General features: G+C 56.5%; 1 protein-coding gene across 1 annotated transcript in view; it reads left to right on the top strand.

Annotated features, from left to right (window-relative positions):
* The first annotated feature begins 2,228 nt into the window (after positions 1-2,228).
* Positions 2,229-23,543, top strand: part of PARP8 (poly(ADP-ribose) polymerase family member 8) — a 91,832-nt gene continuing 70,517 nt past the window's right edge. The window contains exons 1-2 of the mRNA XM_084881005.1: positions 2,229-2,452; positions 3,084-3,138. Of these exons, the coding sequence (XP_084737131.1) occupies positions 2,362-2,452; positions 3,084-3,138 (146 nt within the window). The 5' untranslated portion in view covers positions 2,229-2,361. The remainder of the gene's footprint in view (positions 2,453-3,083; positions 3,139-23,543) is intronic.

The raw sequence follows: 23,543 nt of genomic DNA, 5'->3' as shown, positions 1-23,543 counted from the left end.
CCCGCGCTCCAGGCCCATCGCCAGTCCCTGTCTGTCTGCAGAGGCCGCCAGCGCAGGTGAGGGGTTCCAGCTGTCCTCTGCCAGTCCTCCCGGTTGGCGTGGGGTCCCGTTCTCCAAACTGGAGGCCTTTCACTGCGCTCAGCTGTCCTGCACAGACCAGCTGTCCTCATACACGCCACAGAGCTCTCCCTGGGAGCCATGGGCTTTATGCTTCAGCAGCCATACCCAGGGCCTAACCCCTACTGTCTGTGTCCGTGTGTGCGCGCATGCGTGCATGCATGCCCATAACTCTAGAGTCAAGGAGGTAACCTCCTCCTCTCAAAGGTGCCTGCAGCCTTCCGTAAGAGCACAGATAATCTCAGTGCTTCACCGGAGTCTGAGCTGTGACCGGCCAGGGGACCCCGGGCCTGGGCGGAATCGGAGAGAGAGAATCACGCCATCAGGGCCCCAGCACGGAGCACGAGAACCTGGTGCAGTTTTTGTGGAGAAGCTTATCTTGCAGAAATAGATACCAGAGGGGAGGATGGGTTTCCTTTTCTTTTCTTTTTATTTATTTATTTATTTATTTTTTTATCTTCTCCCTTAACATTTAAAAATACTTACATACATCACACCTGAGGGGCACCCGCAGAGCGAGCTGGCTTTGTGGCACAGAAACAGGCCAGCCCGGGAAGCTGGGGAAAATCAAAGGCAGCGCGAATCACGAGGAGGCTCCTAGGAGCATGGGGCCTCGGCGACAGGAGCCCCGGGCGGGCCCTGTGAGAGGGCCCGGAGCCATGGCGGGAGGCTCTGCTCTGAGAGCCCAGGTCTGGTGGAGAGGCGGCGGAAGGTAAACCCTGTGGCTGGACAGGTGTGACGCTGTCTGGGGAAGTCAGAGCACAGGATGGAAGGAGGAAGCAGTCCGTGGCCCTGCCCTGCCCTGGGCCGGAAGCGCTGCAGCAGAGGCTGAGAGCTGCTGTGTGGTCCCCGGTCAGAGCCCGCAGGCCCAGGGCTGCCGGGCCCCTGCAGGGCCGTCCCCACGCAGGGCTGCCTCCGGGGCTGTGCAGCCTGTAAGGTCCTGTCTCCCTTTCTGATGGAGGCATTGGGGCGCACGGTCTCGCGTGGCGGGTGTCTCCCCAGAATCCTGCAATCCGTCAGGGAGGACAGTGGTTCCTAATTCCCCTCAGCATCACGCTGCCAGTCCGAGTCTGAGCCCTGCGGGACCACTCGGTGCTCAGCCTGTGGGGAAGCTGGTGGGAACCGGGTGCCCATCAGCCCAGAGGCTGCCGGGCACAGCTGTCCCTGCCTCCGGCCAGCACCCGGGCCCCTCCTGTGCTCGGCTCCCTGCACCGGGCCCTGGGAATGCAGAACCAGGGGAGCCAGGGGCAAAGGGGAGGTTCATGGGCCTTGCTGGGCCTCTGGCAGCACCAGGCCCCCCACTTCCTGCACCAGCCGGGAGGCTGGGAGCCCCGCTCCTTCCTGACCCGACCAGGCGTGGGGGGTGGCCCTGGCACTGGCAGGGGAGGGGGGGGACGGGGGGGGGGCGTTTAGAACAAGCGGGGAGAGACCCCCGTGGGCGCCCTGGCCCGGGCGGTTGAGTCAGCCACGTCTTTATGGACAAATGCTGGGAGGGAGGACATGGGGGTCCATCAGCGGGGCCCTCGCCTCCTGGGGGCACCCCAGTATTCCCATCGGGACAGAAAGCTGGGGCCGGAGAGGCCAGGACGAGGCGCCTGGAGTGGCTTGGGGCTTTTCCATCGCGCCTGACACAGGAGGAACTTGTTCCTTCTAGTTATTTATTTCCGATTTTAAAGGGTTTTCCTTTATTCCTCCCACCTCCCCGCCCCCTCCCGGCCACTCCGGTGTGGGTTTTCCGTCTGACTCACTGTTCCTTCTGAGAGTGGAGGGGCATTCAGGAGCGTGGGGGGCGGGGGAGCCCCAGGGCGCCTTCCCTCCCTCCCCGCCGAGCCCGGTGCCCGCAGCCCGGAGCCCCGTGCCCGGTGCCCGCAGCCCGGAGCCCGGTGCCCGGAGGCCGGTGCCCGCAGCCCGGAGCCCGGTGCCCGGAGGCCGGTGCCCGCAGCCCGGAGCCCGGAGCCCGGTGCCCGGTGCCCGGAGGCCGGTGCCCGCGGAGAGGGCGGCGCTGCGGCGGCGGGTGTGCGCGGCGGGCGCGGGGCGGAGACGGGGGCGCGGGGCGGGGGCGCCCAGGCCGCCCGGCTGCTGGCTCCCGCTCCCGGCCGGCGCTCCGGGGCGGAGGAGGGAGGGGCGGCCGGAGGCGGCGGCGGCACAGCTGGAGCGCCGGCCCCTCCCCGCCCGGCCGCGGCCTTTCGCTTTGAGCGGCGGCGGCGGCGGCGGCGGCGCGGGCGGGGCGCTCTCGGCGGATCCATGGGGATGTGTTCGCGGCAGGAGCGCATCCAGAAGGACATCGACGTGGTCCTGCAGCGCTCCCGGGCCGAGCGGGACGGCCTGTTCGCGGGTGAGCGGCCCCGATCTCCGTCCCCCGCTCCTGCCCCGGCTCCTGCCCCCGATCTCCGCCCCGCGCCCCGCGCCCCCGGCCCCGCTCCGGGCCCGCTCGGCAGCCGCGGCGGGAGGGGCGCTGGGAGGGTGCCGGCCGCCCCCACCCCCACCCCAGGGCCGGGCAGCCCGCCGCTCCGGGGCCGGACCGGGGCTCGGGCGGGGCGGGGGTCTCCGCTGGGTGTGGGTCCCCCGGGCGCGCCCCGATTGTCCGAGCCGCTCGGGGTGTCAGCGGCGGCCCGGAGCCGAGGCCGGAGACCGGGCCCCGCAGTCCGCCCGGCGCGGTCCGGTCCCGGCGCGGAGCCGCCCGGTCCCGGGGGAGGGACCGCCTTCGGCTCCGGAGCCTCCGGGGTGGCGAGGGCGCTTCCGGCCGCCGGCCCGGCGCTCCCGGTGCCCGCGTTGCCATGGCACCGCACTTGTTGCGGGGGGTGGGGGCATCCCTCCCGCGTCCGGGTCCCCGCGGCGTCCAGCCCCCCGGGGCGGGGGTGGGGGGTGGGCCTGTGGCTCCACCGCCGGGGAACCCACCCCCGACCCGGGATACCCCATCCCCACCCCCTCACCCCCTCCGCGGCTCCTAACGGGCCTGTGTTCAGATTTCAGGTACTCGGACTCCACCTTCACCTTCACCTACCTCGGCGGCCCCAGAAGGTACCTGAGCGTCTGCGTGGCTTCCCGTCCTGCTCAAATGCCCGCGTGTCCTTTGTTCTCGCCGTTCCGTGGCTGGGATCTTTCCTTCCTTATCCTTCTCTTGCTGCCCTTCAGCCACATCCCAAGCCCGGGTCCCGGTGCCCGTGGCCAAGGGGAGGCAGACGTGAGATGCCAGCCCGGGAGGCGCAGGCCGCAGCCCGGGCACAGCCCCGGGGGCGCCGGGGCAGCGGCGGGGATGTGTGGGTGATGCAGCCCGCGGGGTGCAGACCCGGGGTCCTGGGCGGGAGGGGAAGTGGGTGCCAGGAGGGAGATGGCACCCAGGGCCTGGGTGCCCCGGCCGTGATTTTCCTGGCGTGTGGCTTGCTGCTCCATGTTCCCGGGTCTGTGTGTGTGTGTGTGTGTGTGTGTGTGCGCGTGTGCGTGTGCAGGAGGGTGGCCTGGTCTCCACACTGGCTCGGAGGACGGCATTTGGAGGTGACGTGTGGCTGGAGCGTTGTGGCACCGCTGCTTTCTCAGGGGGAAGAGGGCACGTGCACGCAGGGACCCTCCGTGGTTCAGGGCGTGGACCTGCCAGCCTCCAGCTCTGTGCGGAGGAGGCAGGACGGGCGGAAGGCAGCGTGGGGACGGAGGAGGCAGGCAGGGCGAAGGCGGCTGGGGACGGAGGAGGCAGGCAGGGCGAAGGCGGCTGGGGACGGGCCTCGCTGTCTGCACGTGTGAGGCCGGGCTTTCCTCCCGGCGGCCAGCCCCGCGGGGACACGGTGGCTCCCAGCGGTCCGAGATCTCGCCCTCTCTGAAGCCGTAGCACTCAGGGCCTCTGGTCACGCCCCGCAGCGTCCCCTAGCCACCGGGAGCGTGTGTGGGCGCACCCCGGCAGGGGCTCGCTCCTCTCTCCTGGGCCGGGTTTTCGGAGGCGCGGCCTGAGCGTGGGTCTCTGAGGCGCGCGGGTCCGTGCGGCGGTCTGCGTCGCAGAGGAGCTTCCGTTCACACGGTGACGGGGTCACCCGTCGGCGGTTCCTCGAAGCCTCGGGATTGTGTTTTCTTTTTATTGTATTTTTTTGTGTGTGGCCTTTCCCCCCCACTTTTAAATTGAATTTATTGAGGTGACATTGGTTAATAAATCATACAGGTTTCAGGTGTGCGCTTCTGTAATAAACATCTGTATATTGTGTTCAGCATCCCAAGTACTGATTCGATTTACTAGTTGAAAATATGGCATGTCATAGTGGGAGAGGATAAAAGCCATAGTGGGTCTTCATTCACCATCATCTCTGTAGTTGTGACGGAAAGGAATAAATGAGAGGAGATTCAACTAAATTAGCACTGCTCCTACCCTTACGACCCAGGGGACGTTGGTGTTGGTGTGTGACTAATGTTTTCCTGGATATTTTTTTTAAAATACGTTTTTATTGATTTCAGAGAGGGAGGGAGAGCGAGAGAGAAACATCAATGATGAGAGAGAATCATTGATCGGCTGCCTCCTGCACACCCCCCCCTCGCCCTCCCCGGGGATCTAGCCCAAAACCCGGGCATATGCCCTTGCCCTTGACATGAATGGGACCCCTCAGTCTGCAGTTTGACGCTCTCTCCACTGAGCCGGGGCTCCCTGCCTTGTTCTCACGGTGAAAACACAGGCATGCCTCTGAGACAGTGCGGGTTTGGCTCCAAATCACCAAAAATGAAGCGAATGTCGCAATAAGGAGAATGGCAGGAGGGTTTTGGCTTTCCTACACAAAGGCTGTGTGCACACTCCGCTGTAGCCTGTCAGTGTGCAATAGCATTGTCTGTAAACACGGTGTACCTGCCTTAATTAAAAAGCTACTCCATTGATGAAAACTGATAACGGACGCCTGCGCCTCCTCAGGCCCTGAGGGTCTCCTTCCGTCCACACCGAGTAACACGGTGTCCGCACAGCACGTGGCCCGAGGAGGCCTGGTGCCCGGCACGGAGACACCCCCAGCGAGCAGGTCCGAACCAGCTCCAGCGGTCTGCGGGTACAGCCTCGGGTCAGCTTCCCAACGCACTGGCTTTATTATTATTGCTATTACTACTATTATTTATAATATATTTTTTATTGCTGACAGTATTTGCTTTATTATTTTCAATGAGATGCCTGGGGCTCTTTTGGCCTCAGTTTACTCCTCTGTACAATGAGAGGAGGGTGTACTTGATACATCCACTTAATCTCTTTAAGACCTGTGAGGAGCCCTAGCCGGCGTGGCTCAGTGGATAGAGCGTCGAACTGTGAACTCATGGGTCCCGGGTTCGATTCCGGTCAAGGGCACATGCCCGGGTTGCAGGCTTGATCCCCAGTGGGGGGCCTGCAGGAGGCAGCCGATCCATGATTCTCTTTCATCACTGATATTTCTCTCTCTCCCTCTCCCTTCCTCTCTTAAATCAATAAAAATATATTAAAACAAACAAACAAAAAAACCCGCCTGTGCGTAGGTCCTGCAGAAAGAGTCTTTATCAGCAAACCCCGCCCCGGTGTCCAGGAAAGAGATGGACACGCCGAGCACACCCGGCCCGGCGGGGGGGTGAATAATTGATAGCGGAGATGGCATCAGACTCCTTCTCACTCGTGGGAGCCGGGTCCTGGCTGCTCTGGGAGGAGCAGGGGACTCCTGGCTGGGCAATCCCGGCCGGCACAGGGTGTGCGTGCGCCCCTGGTGTAAGTCCCGGGCCGCGTGCTGCTCAGGCGAGGCCCGCGGCTGGCGGCGTGGTCTTCTCACCGTGGTTCTGCAGAGCAGCCTCCGCCCCGCTGGTTCTGAGGGGTCGCAGGAGCCCCTTCCGTGCCAGTGCCTTTGGGGGTTCGTGCTAGGAGCAGAGGAGACCTTGTTCCCCCCCCCTGAAAAGAAAAGTATAAGAAGGTACGTTGTTCTGGCTACATTAGAACCTGATCCGTACCAGGTATTTCTCGTTGCGACGTGTCCATGGAGCTTTTAAAGTGAAGACAGCCTTGCTGTCTTGTGATTGACTGTGCTTATCAACCTGAAACATCCAATTGATAGAGTCGTTTGGGGTAAATTAAACTTACTCCACCATTCAGGGAATGTTATGGAGAGACAGGGCATGATTGTCTTTAATCATGTGTAACCGTCATGTCATCTAAAACACTGAGGACACACTCAGGAATAGTTTCCAGTTCAAGTTGCATGTAGACAAAACTTAAAATCCCATTTCCTTTCGGACACCCTCCCCGCGTGAGTTCTCCTTCGTTCAAAGAGATATTCCATGTTGCTATTCCATGTTCCCACTCAAAAACAGGACCACTGAGCGTTTTTTTCACACGTGCTTTTTTTTTTTTTTTTTTTTTTTTTGGTGTGTTTCTGTGGGGTAAGAGAAATGCCAGGAGGTGACCGTGTCCGGCCTGGCCGGTGGCCTGGTCCATCCGCCTTGCTTTTGGAGGTCAGCAGAGGGACTCAGTGCCTGCTCATGTCGGTTACTCTGACTGCAGGTGAGGCTGTGGGCGGGGCAGACGGTCAGGAAGACTGAGTCCATGGCCGTTTCTCCAACCGGGAGTCTGATGTTTTACTCTTCTCACCTGGGGTGTGCACACTGAGGCTCAGGTGGACTGCGTTAGTGACAGAGCTGCCTTGTACACCTGCTCTGTCCCGCCCCAGACATGTGCTTTCTGTACACGCATGTGCTCAGGTTTAGAGCATGGAGCACTTGAACGCCCAGAAACTAGGCCGAGGGTTACCTGAGCCAGAGTTCCTGAGGGTTACTTTAGGGCAGGGGTCCTCAAACTTTTTAAAGTGGGGGCCAGATCACGGTCCCTCAGAGAGCTGGAGGGCCGGACTATATGAACTACTAATTCCTACTGTAACACCTCTGCTGCGCTCACTGCCCAAAAAACCTGGCGGGCCAGATCAGACTCCTCTGCGGGCCGCATGTGGCCCACGGGCCGTAGTTTGAAGACCCCTGCTAGGGCAATGGTTGACAAACTCAGTCGACACAGCCAAGTATCAACAGGACGATGATTGAAATTTCTTCAGAGATCCAAAGTTTTTAAACTCAAACTTCTAACTCCACTTCCTCCACATAGACTCGCCCAGGCCGTGGTGTTTTGTGGAAGAGCCACACTCACGGGGCCCAAGAACCGCATGTGGCTCGCGAGCCGCGGTTTGCGGACCATGGCGCTAGGGCCTTTTGAAGGAGAAGCAGTGAGGAAGGAAGTGTTAAGTGTGATGAACTGGCTGTTGGTGCCGTCTGCCTCTGCCTGAGAACTTGTCTGTGCTCGGCCAGACGAACCCCTTTAGCCCTGGCCCTGTACCCGCTCTGACTCCTGGTCTCCCCTCGGACGAACCCCACAGCCGCCAGTGGTCGGGGCCTGCCCCAGGCTCCCCCCCAACCCCCGGGGGCCGCCTCCCGATTTAAGGGCTGTGCCAGACCCCAGCCCAGGGCCTCGGCGGCACACCATTGTGAGTTTACACAAAGGTTCTTCCCCGTACCCCTCCCGCTGGGATCGCCTGCCCCGTGCTGGGTCCCTTGTCATGGGCACGGAGACCACAGAGTCAGGGGTTCTGCCCTTCCTGTCACTTGTGGCCAGACGTGCAGTAAGTGACGCAGGAAATCAGAGGGATCCCGTGGGCGGGGACAGCTGGGAGGGGATGGGGCGCCTGGCTGGGTCTCAGGCCGTGCCGCACACAGACAGGAGGGCAGGGGACCCCGGGCCCGCTCCCCCCGCCCCCACCCCGCGGAGGGCCTGGTCAGCACGGAGGTTTTGTAAACACACACATCATAGTTGTTACTGGGAAAAGACTTAGGGAGCTGGAGAAGCAAAGAAGGCGATTTCTCCACCTTCTATTAATACCTCAGAGTCTGTCCTTTCAGCATCTCTGTCTGTCTGAGTGCGTGGAGATGGATGTGTCCGCAGACTGTGTTCTGTTCCTCTGAGCCCTCGCTGCTTTTCACCCAAGACTATGCCCAGGGCTCTTTTTCAGACGGGCCACGAGAATAAGGAAATGCTTATTAAACGGGGAGTTTTTCCAGCCCAGGGGTGGGGCTCCGCATAAGCCGTCTCTTCTCACGTTGCTCTGAGAAATGGCTGACCTTTACACATGGGCCTTGCTGCAGGGCGCCCCCTGGTGGTGGGAAAAGACGGCCTGCGGGGGTCAGGGACAGCCTGGCGTCTTGGAAGCGCCCCCTTGTAGGAGCTTCTGTCCACCAGGTGTTGGGGAACAAGGACCGCTCTCCATCCCTCACGTTTCAGACGAGCAGACTGACGGAGTGCCCCCCGCCCTGCTCCGGCCTCTGCCCGCGCTGCCTGGCACAGCCATCCGCGCCCTGAGCCCGCCCCCTCCCGGCTGAGGCCTGGGCGCCTGCACCGCCCGGACCTTCCTGGAGGAGCCTCTCCTGGCTCCGTGCAGGGCTTTCTGAGATCTGCCGCCGGGCCTGGACTGGGGACCCTCTGGGCGGTGGGGGTTGGGAGGTAATGGGGCCTGCCCTGGGCCGTGCAGCTCCCCAGCCCCTCCCCGGCGAGCCTGTGTCTCCTCCGGGTGCACAGAGGCTGAAGGGGTCCCCGCTGGCTGCTGAGGGGCTCTGGCAGGGGAGGGGCAGCTGCCTGGGTGCCCGGCCAGGGGTGGGGTGCGGAGCCCCCCCCAGCCCGGGGAGGGCCTCAGTGACAGACCGCCCAGCGGGCACCAGCCCTGCCTCGGGGCCACGGGCCTCGTTTAGGGTCGGGGGTGGGGGGGTTAGGGAGCTGAGGCACAGGGGGGAGTTTGGACTCAGGTTTAAAAAGTGGGCACTCCGGTGATCGAGAAGATTTTGGGGGGAGGGCTAATCCGCCTGGGCTCCCCAGCGTGTAAGTTCTTGCTCCTGGGGGCCCTGGAGGGAAGAACGTCCTTGGTTGCAAAGTGCATTTGTTCCCTCTTGACTTGTAGGAGAGACCCCTGGGGCAGGGGAGGGCGGCCGTGGGTGCCGCTGTGGAAGGAGGGCTCTCGCTCTGGAATCTGGACGAGGCCGCTGGCTGGCAGCCATGGGTGCCCTTAGGCTCAGGACGGAGAGATCGACCTCGGAGGCACTAAAAGGCGCGGTTCCTCCTGGCAGCGGCCTGCCATCAGGACGGGTCCCCTCGGTGGCTTTCCGGAACGGTGACGTTGTAACTCAGCGAGGAGCCCGGGACCCGCCCGGGAAGCTGGGGGTGAGGGCCGCGGGGACGCTGGGCAGCAAGTGGGGCTCGAACCCCTTTCTCCAGCGCAGCCGCCCGCCTCTTCCCGGTCTGCGTGAAACTTTTTATTTCTGCTTTTTTTGAAAACGTTTCACTGTTAAACGAGTTTTAAAACCACTGGCCCAAAATAGCCACCACATGCAGCATAAGTGTAGTCTTTTGGAGGCTTCTGTGCTTTTTAAAATACGTTTTTATTAATCCAGAGAGGCAGGGGGAGGGGGAAAGAATCAGCGATGATGGAGGGATCACAGACTGGCTGCCTCCTGCCTGGCCCGGAGGCTCCTGTGTGAACAGCACATTGAAACCCGTTTGTTTCCTGGGTGAGGAGACCACGGCCAGTCGTGTCTGAGCACTGGGCATGCTCTCTGCCGTCCTCTCTGCCTGCGTGGCATCCTGTGTTTGCAGAAAGAGGGAGCAGGCATTTGCCAGCTGTTGTACATCTCGTAGATGGGGACAGAGGCGGGGCAGTTTCAGTAAGGCACCCGGACCAGGGGGGAGTGGCTGCCATTAAGGTTAAGGGGCAGAGGGTAAGGGGCAGAGGGTAAGGGGCAGAGGCTGAACCGGCGTGGCTGGGATGGCAGGGGCAGATGAGCGCCTGGGCAGGACTGGAACCTGCCGGTTGGCAGGCGGAGGCCTGAGCCCAGGCTGGCATCGGTAGCCGGAGTGCTGTGCATGGGCCGGGCAGCCCTGTGCCAGTACCGGGCCTGTCTGTTTAAATCCCCGGCCTTCCTCTCTGAGCTTACACACAGAGACACACAGAGACACACCCTCTCTTCTAACCGTGTTGTGTAGCTCTCTGCCCGGCCTTGCTTTGGGGTACCCTGTGCCAGAGATAAATCTCGCTCTAGGGGAGCTGCCACGGGCTCCGTATGACATGTTAGTCGTGTTGTTGCCAGCATCTCTTTCTCTTATTTATTCTCTAAGTTTCTGAAGCTCCCTCTTCCGTGCACCCGGGGAAGATGGGGAAACAAGGCCTTTGCTGATGATGCCTGTCGTTCAGTTTTATTGCGACATCATGGAGGGTCTCTGTGCGGGCCTCTCACTGACATGCCGGACCGTGTGGCCGCCACATGACAGCCACCGTCGCTCTCTCTTCACAGGCAGCGTCTCTCCCCGCCTTTCCCTGGCCAGTGCCACGTCCCCTGGGGCAGGCACGGGGGTCACGGGCTCGGTTCAGGCCCCTCTGTTCCCGGCTCTTCCAGAGCCCGCGGCTCCTGTGGGATTCCTCCCCGGCATCCTCATCCCTCCCCAGGTCCCCGTGGCGTCGGTCAGTCGCTTTGTAACTCAGCGTCTTTCGGTTCTTGACAAACAGCTTCTCTCCCGTCAGTGCATTTGTGACTGAGCTCTTTTAAAAAAAAATATTTTATTGATTTCTTACAGAGAGGAAGGGAGAGGGATAGAGTTAGAAACATCGATGAGAGAGAAACATCGATCAGCTGCCTCTTGCACACCCCCTACTGGGGATGTGCCTGCAACCAAGGTACATGCCCTTGACCGGAATCGAACCTGGGACCTTCCAGTCCACAGGTCGACGCTCTATCCACTGAGCCACACTGGCTCCGGCTGTGCCTGAGCTCTTTTCGCATGGATTTAACCTCAGCACTTATCTGCTCGGGAGCCTTCGGGCGCAGCCATGGTTGTCTCCACATCAGATTTAACCCTCCTCTTGGCCGCGGGGAGCCACCTTCCCGCCCTCACTGGTGTTTTTCAAGCTCCCAGACACCAGCTCCCCACTCCTTGCTCACTGACCTCCTCCACTCTGCACTCAGCGCCGGTGTATGTAATCCGGTGCCGTGAGCACACACAGCCATTCCAGGTTCACTGACGGGTGACATCTCTGTCGGCCAGTGCGCTTGGATATCAAGATCCGGGTTTGTGATCACAAAGACCAGTCCATGTACACTTGCCTTTGGTGGAGGGTGGCATCTCTGAAAATATATCAGGGCTGATGCTCTGGGCGTGGGTGGAGGGAGAGGGTGAAGAGGACAGGTGAGGTGAGAAGGCGGTGAAATCTGAGGAGGGTGGGGGGAGTGGGGAGGAGCTTATAAATAGAGAATTCTCAGCCCGTTAGAGAAGAACGGTAAATCTGCAGACTCGCTGATTTGCATGCCAGTGACATCCTAGGCCGGCTCCTTCTGGGAGTACGTAATGGAGGTGACGCGTCCGTCAGTGGTAAGTTTAAGAGGGAGCCTGGCTGCTGCCTCTGTGCGGGCCGATCCGTTCCCGGGCCAGAAGGTGGTGAGTGGGCAGAGAGGAGTGCTCGCTGCTGGCTGGCGGCCCCAGGCAGGGCTCCGTCCGCCAGCGGGCAGTGTCATCGCCTCCGTGTGGCCTGAGAGGCGTAGGGTCTTTTGCTGCCTCGGAAGGGCCGTAGGCATTTGATTAAAAAACAAGTACAGATTGTTATCCAATAGTCACGGGGAGCAGGTTTCAGTGTCTGAATTCCAGACCCGAGCCAGAGACCGGTACAGCTGCTGTCCCTGTGTCAGGCGTCCACCGCCAAGAAGGAAAGTTCAGACACAACTGGAGACCCAGACAAAAACAGGACTCCCGCCAGAGCGGTGTAAGAGAGAGAATAAGGCGCGGCCGGTGCGGCCCGGGGGTTGGGCGTGGACATGTGAACCCAGAGGTCACTGTTTGAGTCCTGGTCAGGGCACAGGCCTGGGCTGCAGGCTCGATCCCCAGTGTGGGGTGTGCAGGAGGCAGCAGATCGATGATTCTTTTTCATCATTGATATTTCTCTCTCTCTCTTTTCCTCTCTGAAATCAATAAAAAATATTTAAAAAGTAAAAGAGAGGATGCCTAGAACACAGTGGATGTTTCTGAGTATTTCTCGAGCGGCAGGACTGTGTTTCCTGCTTTATGGAATATCATTCCCTAAAAGGTTTAATGAGGTGATAGGTACGTGACCGGCTGTGTCCAGGGAAGTCTTAGTTAAACCACGGTCGGGGCTGGCTTTTCTGCATTTTCTGTGTCAGCGTGAACTCTAAAAATACATATTTTATTGATTTTTTTTACAGAGAGGAAGGGAGAGGGATAGAGAGCTAGAAACATCGATGAGAGAGAAACATTGATCAGCTGCCTCCTGCATACTAAGGTACTGGGGATGTGCCCGCAACCAAGGTCCATGCCCTTGACCAGAATCGAACCTGGGACCCTTCAGTCCGCAGGCCGACACTCTATCCACTGAGCCACACCGGTTAGGGCCCATCCATTCATGATAAGGGCTCTCAGCCATGCTTCCTCCTCCAAGCCCCGCCGTTACCAGGCCCGCCCCCACCCCCCTCCCCGGCACATGATTCCCAGACGGCCTTCCAGAGGAGTGTGAGCGACAGATCGTGATCCGTGTGGTCACCGTGTCCTCGGAGATTCTGTCCCTGGTCCCGGGAGCTGTGGGGGAGAGCCTCCTGGAGAGGATTACCGTGAGGGAACCTGGGCTTTCCGGAACGTTCTGTTTCTCTGACGAAGTGCATTCAGAGAATCCATCTTGTGAAAGCATTCTCCTCCCAGCGACCAGATGAGGAATTTACTGAGGGAGCTTTTTATTTATTGTTCAGGAGTTTTTTTATTTATTGTTTCAGTCCTTCCCTGAGGATATTTTCCCCATGGATCTTTAGAGAGAGGGGAAGTGAGAGAGAAACATCCACGTGAGAGGGAAGGATTGATTGCCTCCCACACGTGCCTCGGCCGGACCAGGGATCGAACCTGCAACTGAGGCACCTTGGTAACTTACATCATAGTTTTAAAATATAGCTAATTCCATAGGAGAAGTTTGCAATCTTAAATAAGGAATCTATTAGTTTTATTTAAATGTAGATTATAAAATGATACTAAAAAGGTATTTTATATTTCCAGAAATACTAAGAACTGTTACAAAAAGTCTATGCCTATTCCAGAAACATGAAGCTTAATGTCATTGCTCTTTTCAAATAAAACCAGTAGGAGTTGGTACCCTCAGATATTTCTGTGTCTGAATACTGAGCTTAAACATAAACATGTTGGAGAAATTTCTCTCTTGCTCACATATTTACATGCATAAACCTACAAAAATTGAAACAATAAATTTTACGCCTCCTTGAAACATACAAATATTACATTTTAAATGATAGATGCAGACATTAAGAAACTAATGTTTTCTTTCTTTCTAACACACACACACACACACACACACACATGCCCTGTGTGTGTGTGTGTGTGTGTGTGTGTTAGAGAGAAAGAAAGATGGGGGAAGCATTGAGAACTGGGTTGCCCTGGAAAACTTTTTTAAGGGCAGAGGAGTCAGCGTCAGCGCCCTCCTGTGCGTGGCTCGGGGTTCACCCTGAGGGACAGCAGTGGCTCCCCGTCTGCAGGGCCGCCGTCCGGAGCCCGGGGCTGGCCGAGCCCAGGTCGCCGTGGAGTCCCTGCCTGCCTTCCTGAGGCCACAGCAGGCAGCACTGGGCTCCCGGGAGACTGGTTCTCACCCAGAGCCCGGAGCCTCCCCATCCCGCTCCCTTCCCTCCCCGGGAGGTGGAGATTACCCGCCTCTCACTGAGGCAGCCGGCGTGGTCCCCGGGGCGGCCTGAACGGCCGAGGTCACTCCTCCTGGGCTCTGGGCTGCTCTTAAGCCAAACGAGGGCACTGAGCGCAGACGCCAGGTGCCGGGCGCTGGCCTGGTCACGGGCCTGGCTGGGAGTGAGGAGGGGCAGGGGGCGGAGAGGCGGCGGGCACAGGGCTGGACGGGGAGGACAGCGGGGAGGACAACCACGTCCTCACCCGCTCTGCACAGCGCCGCGGGAAGCCGGGAGCTGCTTGTTTCTAGGGTTTTCCGTTTCATGTTTTCACACCACGATGGGCCTCTGGTAACGAAAATACAGATATAATACAAGGGGACTGCTGTGTATTTTGGAGACCTGAGTCAGAAAACAGGAGCTTTCTTCTGACCTGAGCCCCGCTTTCCGTCTGTCTCCCCGCACCCGTTCTCCTTTTCCAATGGGATGTCACTGGCGGCCGGATAGCCGCGCGTGATGGGATCCTGTGTAAGGTGGCGCAGACTTTGTTCTGTCCCCGGGAACCTGAGGATGTGGCCTGGTGGCATTGTTGTGTGTGTGTGTATGTGTGTGTGTGTTTGTCCTCACCTGAGGAGACCTTTCCATTGATTTTTAGAGAGAGTGGAAGGGAGTGGGGGGAAGAGAGAGAGAGAAACATGGATGTGAGAGAGCCACAGCCTTTGGTTGTCTCCCGCACACACCCCAACCGCTGCCAGGGATCGAGCCTGCAGCCGAGGTACGTGCCCTTGACCGGAATCAAACCCGAGACCCTTTAGTCCGAGGACTGACGCTCTAACCACTGAGGACAACTGGCTGGGCGATGTTTTTTACGGTTTAAACCTACTTCGTGTGCTCTGTTTCCTCTGTGCTCGGCTCTATGGTTGTCATCCCGCACCCTCTGACTCGGCGCTTGGCTGCCGGGAGTGTGAACGCGGCCTGTGGTGCCCATTAGTCATCCTGGCAGGTGGCAGCGTGGATGGTTGGATGTTTGCTGTTCGATCATAGTGATGCCATTAGAAGCTTGTTTTGCCCACGATCGGTACATCTTCTTCCCTGAGATCGGAGCCGAGCACAGCTCAGCGGGTCGATGGGGGAGGGAGGTGGCTGCCGTCCAAGGCCACTTCCTTTGCTTGCACGTCATCTGTTGGGTTTGACTATGAACGGCAAGGTGTTCTACCAAGAACACGAAAGCAAACGATTCGCTTTACCAAGTTTGAGTGAAGTCGTCAGGTTTATGTGTAGACACGTAACACGTTCAGTTCATGTATTCACATGCATTCTACCTCCTGGAGAGGAAGGAAGGGTGCTGCGCAGTGTGGTCCCCACCTGGCTGCTGTTCGGCGTTTGAAATGTCAGGTGACTTCAGTCAAACACGGCGGCCGGCGGCCCGGAGCCCAGAGAGAGCCGTGCCGGCTGGAGGCTCTCTGATCGCTCCCGCACACGGGGAAGCCTGGAGGCCTTCTGCTGTTTTAAACGTCCAGAACCAGGTCACACAGATGTGGTGTCAGACTTCCGACTCATAAAGAGCGTCCTCTGGGCCATGGGGCCGGGCTGGGGTTGCGTAATCGCTGAGCTGTGCCTCCGCGGAGCTGAACGCGGGACCACGGGGCACTTTCCGAGGGTTAGCCGCCTGCGCTCCCGTGATCTCTCCTGCGCCCGTGTGACCGCTTCCTTCTGCTCCCCGAGCTCACCCTGGAGCCGTGGTCGGAGACGTACGTGTGTGTGTGTGTGTGTGTGTGTGTGTGTGTGTGTGTGAGATGTGTGTGTGTGTGTGTGTGTGTGTGTGTGTGTGTGTGTGATGTGTGTGTGTGTGTGTGATGTGTGTGTGTGTGTGTGTGTGTGTGTGATGTGTGTGTGTGTGTGTGTGTGTGTGTGTTCAGGCCAGGCAAGGTAGAGGCTTCCTCCAGACAAGACATGGTGGGTTGGGGGGAGAGGAACTGGAAGGGAATGTAAAGAGCCATGGGATGGTCCAGAGCTGTGGTCAGCAAACTGCGGTTCTCGAGCCACATGCGGCCCTTTGGCCCCTTGAGTGTGGCTCTTCCCCGAAACACCACAGCCTGGGCGAGTCTATGTTGAAGAAGTGGCGTTAGAAGAAGTTTAAGTTTAAGAAATGTGGCTCTCCAAAGAAATTTCAATCTTGTACTGTTGAAATGTGGCTCTTGGCTAATGAGCTCACCGACCACTGGCCAAACTCAGCCCCAGGGACAGACCCTGGTGAGGCAGAGGAGGAGGGGTCCTGGCTGAGGCTGGGGGGCTCCCCTAGGACCCGGTCTGAGAGCCGGGACCCTCGCTGCAGCTCCATTTCCTTGTGGGAGAGTCTGTCCCTCTCACAGAGTCCCTCCGTTTCCAGATGCAACGCAAACACATTTCCCCTCTGGCCATCTCACAAGGACGGTGAGGATTAATTAAATTTAAAAGCGAGCAGGGCACTGAATTCCCAGGAGATGGAGGATCTGTTTTATCATCTCGTGTCATTCATTTCCTACTCATTCATTTCACAAATATTTGTTGGGCACCAGTTAGATGAAGACACCACGTCCCGTGTCCTTATTGGGAATCAGAGAGGAATGAGGAGGGTGATGCGTGGCCTCATTATGTTATTTGCTCAAACCTTATTTTTGACTTTCTCATTATAACCTGGGTTACGGTGCCGGCAGGTAACGTTGCTAATCTCAGCGGGAGCTGATCTTTGACTAACATCACTGATGTGTATCTGTACTTTGTAAATTTGTTTTTCCTCTCTCCATGTAAAAGTACTCTCTACCTTCTACTGGAAAAGGGACACAACATAACTCTGTTTTCCTGTATTATCATCAGTGCGATCTGAGCTGTTATTCTTACTTAGCAAATGGTAATAGCAACCAAGATAAAGGCCCCACACATCACTTTTTCCATTAAAATGCCGTATCGTAAATGGTACCTTGAGAGTAATGTTAACCTTATACTGTTATTTGTGGAATACTACCAAAGAGAAATTTAATTAATTAATTAATTAATTATTTAATTTATTGTTTGAAGGGTCACAAAGAGTAGTACATATGTCTCCTTCTCCCCCCGCCCAGCCATGCCTACCCCCCCTGCATATGCCTTCACCCCCCCCGCCCCCGTGTCTTGTATCCATTGGTTATGACAGAGAGAAATTTTAAGAAAGGATGTCTCTAATAGTTATATTCCTTAGTTAGCATTAGAAAAGCAGGCATTACTCCACAGTTTGGATTAAAATATACTAATTATCAAGGACATGCATTTAGACACTTCCAGTACGCATTGAAAGGCTGTTTTAGCAGAGACATGCGTACCAGGTCCCAGAGGGGCTGCTGTGAGTTTCCTGGCCTCGCTGACGGTGGGCTGGTCGGTTCCCCGAGTTCACGGAGCGACGGGAGCACAGCCCGGATGGCAGCCTGAGGTGCTCGCCTTTCCTTCAGCCTCAGCCTGAGGGGGACGGCAGGCGAATCACAGCGCGTGCCGCGTCTGTCCTCTAGCTCTGAAGGGAAGTCACGGCTCCCCTCCCTAAGTCAGTACGGAAAGGAGAGGTTCCCGTCTCGATTATTTCTCCGCTGGGGCTTGTGTTTTTCTTTTTTCTTTTGGAAAAGGCCAGTACTAGTGCCTGAGTCAGCAGCCTTGGTCACTGCCACATGGGGAAGAGAGATGCGGGCGTCTTGGACGGGTGTAGGAAACCAGAGTCACCACAGGCGTGTCGTCTTGGTTAAAAACCCATAAAGAGCCGGCACTGGTTTGGCTGCCGGCACCAGTTTGGCTCAGTGGATAGAGCATCGGCCTGCGGACTGAAAGGTCCCGGGTTCGATTCCGGTCAAGGGCATGTACCTTGGTTGCGGGCACATCCTCAGTAGGGGGTGTGCAAGAGGCAGCTGATCGATGATTCTCTCTCATCGATGTTTCTAACTCTCTATCCCTCTCTCTTCCTCTCTGAGAAAAATCAATAAAATATATTTAAAAAAAACCCAAAATGTACCCGATCTCTGGGCGTGGCCACGAACCTCCAGACCCCTGGCGAGTGAGCAGGCGTCGCGGGGGGCTTCCCGGGAGGCAGAGCCTTTGGGACGGAGATGGGAGTGTGTCACGTGAGGCACCCACGTCACTGCAGGTGGTGGGTGCGCCGTGGGCATATGCTCTGCCTTTGGATGACACGCTATGGCCCATCTGAGCTTGGATGGTTGACGGGGGTCTCAAACCCACTATATGACATAGAGTATGCATGAATCCTTTGAACCAATAGTGATAGGAATTAAAAATCAGGTAATTCTCATGCATGCCTATCTAAATCGAATTATGGAACTTTCCCATATTTACGTAACGCCGAGAAGCTAATTCTAGGTCAACGCTTCAAGCGTTCAAGAGGCATTTAAATTCTTTGCTGGGAGAGAAGCGTCTACAGATGAAGAGTGGTTTCATAGCTTGTATTCCTTTTATTACGTAGCCTTGTCAGTGGAGAAAATTAAGATCATTGCCATGTGTTATCGGCTGAGCTGCGGGCCGGAGCACTCAGGCAAGAACATGACCCGAATGGTGCACTGGGCCTTGGACCCACCACCGTTTGGAGCCGCTTCCTGTTTGCATGAGCGGAACGGGTGGGGTTGTGGGGGCTGTGTAGATCTGAGTAAGTTTTCCTGTGGAGTCCTTCGCGGGAGGCTCCGTTGTCACCCAGGGGTCCTGCCCGGCTGTTTGACACTCTGGCCTTCCGGGGAAGAGAGCCTTCAGGCCACAGCTACCCGAGGGGCCGGTTGAAACTTGAACCTGGCTTCCTGGTCCTTTCTGGTCAGACGTCACGAGCTTTGATTGTCTGGGCCAGCCGGAAGTTGGCCACCTTCAGTGAGTACTGCCTACCAGGGGCACCCGTTAATAATGTGGATTCCCCCCCCCCCCCACTAAATGGAGTTACACATATGTTGATATAGATGTGATTTGATATGTATGCTATTTGGTCGCATTGACAGCAAGCTTCAAAGCTTCATATGTCAAATTTCCTGAAGGTGTTAACATCCTAGATATCTTTACGCTTAAAAATGTCAAATTTCGTGCCAAAAAAAGAGCATTTGCAGGAAGTTTTAACATTGCTTTATTTTGAAAAGTGCTGCTGAAAGTTATCGTCTACTTCGGGAAGCTTATGGTGAACATGCTCCATCTCAAGATGCTTGTGAATACTGGTTTAAACATTTTAAAAGTGATGATTTCTATGTGAAAGAAACATCCAGGTCAACTGAAAAAGTTGGAAGACCAACAATCACAAGCATTATTGGATGAAGATGCATGTCAAACTAAAAAACAACTTGCAGAAAGATTAAACGTTGCTCAGCAAACGATTTCTGATCATTTACAGGCAATGGGAAAGATTTTAAAGGAAGAAAAATGGGTGCCACATTGACTGAACGAAAGATAAATGGCAAACTGAAAAGTGGCACGAAATAAAGTTTTTTTTTTTTTTTGCATTGAATTGTGACTGGTGATGAAAAGTGGCTTTATTTTGAGAATCCCAAATGCACAAAATCATGGTTTGATCCAAGTTAACCATCAACATTGACTGCAAGGCCAAATTGCTTCGGAAAGAAGACAATGTTCTGCATTTGGTGGGATCAGGAAGATGTGGTGTATTATGAGCTTCTCAAACCAGGTGAAACCGTTAATACTAATTGCTACTGACAATAAATAATCAATTTGAACCCCGCTTTGATCGTGAAATGACCAGAATGTTCCAGAAGACATGGCACATCTCCTGCCCCTCGCCGCGGAATTTGACAGTCTGTTTGATGCTTTACTGTCTCTGTACCTATCTTTTTGTTCATCAGTTTATAATGCTCTTTATTATCCACAAATGAGTGAGATCATGTGGTATTTTTCTTTCACTGATTGGCTTATTTCGCTTAGCATAATGCTCTCCAGTTCCATCCAGGTTGCTGCAAATGGTATGGATTCCTTCTTTTTTTATGGCAGCATAGTATTCCATTGTGTAGATGTACCATAGTTTTCTGATCCAGTCATTTGCTAATGGGCACCTAGGCTGTTTCCAAATCCTAGCTATTGTAAATTGTACTGCTATGAACATAGGGGTGCATATTTCCTTTCTGATTGGTGTTTCTAGTTTCTTAGGATATATTCCTAGGAGTGGGACCACTGGGTCAAATGGGAGTTCCATTTTCAGTTTTTTGAGGAAACTCCATACTGTTCTCCACAGTGGCTGCACCAGTCTGCATTCCCACCAGCAGTGCACGAGGGTTCCTTTCTCTCCTCATCCTCGCCAGCACTTGTCGCTTGCTGATTTGTTGATGCTAGCCGTTCTGACAGGTGTGAGGTGGTACCGCAGTGTCGTTTTGATTTGCATCTCTCGCCTGGTCACAGGCTCCTCTGATTGAAGGCTGACCTGGCTCCTCTGATTGAAGGCTGACCTGGACCGGTCACTCCAGAGGCAGGCGGGCCCTGGGCTGTGGGACAGGCAGGTCCATGCCGGTGCACTGAGCGCTGTTGCTCTGATTTAGCGTTGCCATGGGGATTATAAATCGAATGCAGGCGCGTTCCCCACGATGGCATTGTTTTGATATATTTTAATTTGTGCTGTCTGCTTTTGAACACAGACGTGATTTAGGTGGAAGGAACACATGCTCTTTAGCGTCCGGAACCATGAAAATCTTACCAATATAACCGTGCCCGGCGCTCGGAGGGCAGGGCCTGGCACTCAGGCCGCGGGGACTGAGATTTGGCTTTGATTGAGGAGAAGGAAGCCTTCACCGCGAGCTGGTTTCAGAGAGACATGGCGGCCAAGGGCTGAGGAGTCGGCCAGCAGCTCAGCCCCTCTGCGGGCGGTTCTGACTTCCATGGTTTATGGTCACTCTGGACTGTTGGGGCTGCCTTCCGGAAATTAAAAAAAGGAAAGAAATGAAGTCACAGTTCTTTCAGGTGTCACCTGGGCGAAAGCCAGAAGGCTTTCTTCTAAGATTAAACTGAGTAACTGAACGTTTGCCCCAGATTCTGAGTTAAATGAGGGCTCCCACGGTCCCATACAGTAACGTGTGCATGCTTCTCACATGGAACAGGGAGAGCTGTGGGCCACCGCGGTTCTGGGTGGCCGTCCCTGCAGCCCTCCGCAGCCCTCCCCCCCCCATGAAGCTATTTCTCATTCACGTGTTGGCCATGGATGCCTGCCCTCAGCCCTCACTCACCGCCCCATCGCTTTCTGCTCCATCTTCTCCTGAAGTCCCTGCTCCTGGACTCCTCACATCGCTCCTCGTCCTGTTTTGTTTTTCACTGAATCGCTCTCCAGGCGTCTCCACGCCGCCCGGTGTGTCTCACTCTGCTCTGCCCGAACTCCTGTCCCTCTTCTAATCACCGGCCTCTGGACTTCTCCGGCTGCTGTGCATTCAGCGCTGCCCCTGGGAGCCAGCCCTCCGGTCTCCGTGCCCTGGGCTGAGTCTCTCTTTAAAAAAAAAAAAATTTTTTTTTATTGATTTTTTACAGAGAGGAAGGGAGAGGGAGAGAGGGTTAGAAACATCGATGAGAGAGAAACATCCATCAGCTGCCTCCTGCACACCCCCCACTGGGGATGTGCCTGAAACCAAGGTACATGCCCTTGACCGGAATCGAACCTGAGACCCTTGAGTCTGCAGGCCGACGCTCTACCCACTGAGCATACCGGCCAGGGCTGTGCTGATTCTCTGCCACGGGTGTGCTTCTCCTTGAGGACGTGAGAGCCGGCTTGCCAGGAGGCCGTCCCTGGGGAATGTCAGGGCAGGTCTGAACACATGATGTTTGTATCCGTCTGCGTAAAAAAACCCCTGGGTTTCTTTGTGGAAAGGGAGTGAAGAGGATACCGGAATTTTACCTGGAAATCCCCTCTCTTTTGTTTGACATCATGGCCAACGGTATTTGAAAGCAAAAAAACCCCAGTACTTCAGACAAGATTCCGGTGAGTGAGAAAGCCTTACTGATTCCAGAGAGAAGAAGCCGGAGAGCCCTGTGCCATTTTCTGGGCGATGACAGGAGAGGCCGGCGGCTGCTCGGAGCTGTAGTCTGAAGTGAGAGTGGATGGAAAGGGCTGTCCTCAGACATCTCCTAACGGGGCGGCCATGGTGGGCGGCCCGGCCCGGCCTGTCTGCTCTGGGGGAGCTCTTAGCCAGCCGGCCGGGTGCTGTGCATCCAGGCTGGCAGGCGGCCGCGCCTGGGAGAGGCCAGAGCGGTGCACGGGCTGCAGGTCGGAGAGCAGAGCGCCCGGCAGAGAGCACCGGGGCGCGGCCGGAGGGGGCTCCGCTCTCCGATGGAGCGAGGTCCTCGGAGGGACTAGAGGGCAGGAGCCTGGGCAGGAGCCTGGCGGCCCGGGGAGGACCAGGGTCAGGAGAGGCCGTGAGGTCAGACCTGCTCACCGAGACCATCTTCAGCTGCTGATGAGGAACTTCCTGTGAAGTGTCCCCATGAGTCCACTCCAGTCATGTGTCCAGACCTGGGCATGGCCGGTCTGGACGCACCAAGACCTGGCATTGCCTTTATCCGGCTGGTGCATCCTGTCAGGGTGACGTCCTAGGGAGAGGCTCATCCACACGCCGTCAGCCTGCCCATGGCACCTGTCTCCATGGAGAACTGGTGACTGAAACCAGACTGAAGATGCCTCACTTCCCAAGCTCCAGCCCGGGGCCCGGGGTGAGAACACAGAAGCTTCTAGATCCTGCTGCTGGTTTACAGGCAAGGAAGGAGTGGCCTTAAGCTATGGCTGTCTCCTCCTGCGGGCCAGTCCGCCTCCAGGAAAAGGAGAGCTGGCGTTTTCTCCTCCTGCCGCTGCTGCCCCAGAGGCCTCGTCCTGCTCCGGCTTCCTCATTAGCATTCCGGGAGGGAGGATGGAGCCGCTGAGCACTCCCGCTGACTCGATGGTTCTGTAGATAACTCCATCCCCGTCGGGAGGCAGGGAAACACATAAACCCGCCGTCCGTGAAGCCCGTGGCCTCCGAGCACGCATTTTCATTTTGCTGCTTCTGTAACGCAGTGAGCTTGGAGACTTAATTCGATCAGTTTCAAAGAGATGAACATCATGTGGCCTCAATTTGCTAAACAACGGTTTAAGGCACGCATTTAAATGGATAAGAAGGGGAATATGCGTTTGGGTTTTCCTCTCCTTCTAATGGTGTGTGTAGACTCCTGACGTGCTTTTGCTTAGTTGCGTATTTGGGTCAGGGCTTCGTTTCCCAAAGCGATGGTCCCTCCGAAGGCAGTGTTAGGTGATGCAGTGATGCTTAGTCAGCGCCTGGACCCTGGACTTCTGGGTCTTTTTTCTTTTATAATCTGGCAGGAACCTTTCTCCCTGGGTAATCATTACACTCAGTGATCCTCACACTCATCCCTGAAATATTTACTAGACAATCCTCCGTCGGATGCTCGCTCAAAGACTTCTGATGACGCAGGAACGTCTGATCTGTGAGACAATGGAGGTCTCCCAGATGGTGCCACAGAGAATTCCTTACAGTAGAGTTCACGTTTTAAGTCTTACCATGGTTTGAGTGCCCTCATTCTACCTTTCAATGGGATCCACTGTGAATGATTGACAGACGTGTAAGTTACCTGGTTCTTAACCTTTGGAGTTCGGTTAGCCTAACACACGTGGGGGACTTGGCAGCCTGGTGTCCCCGTCTCACCCTCGTTTTTCTCAGTAGAATGACAAAGCAGAAAGTGTTTTATAGAAGGATCTTCAATACCGGGAGGCTGTGAGGAGGTGGGCA

Source organism: Pipistrellus hanaki, assembly GCF_964339955.1.
Source record: "Pipistrellus hanaki genome assembly, chromosome: 4".
Taxonomy (NCBI): Eukaryota; Metazoa; Chordata; class Mammalia; order Chiroptera; family Vespertilionidae; genus Pipistrellus; species Pipistrellus hanaki.
The sequence above is the reverse complement of the archived record's forward strand: the minus strand, read 5'-3'. Positions and strand labels throughout refer to the sequence as shown.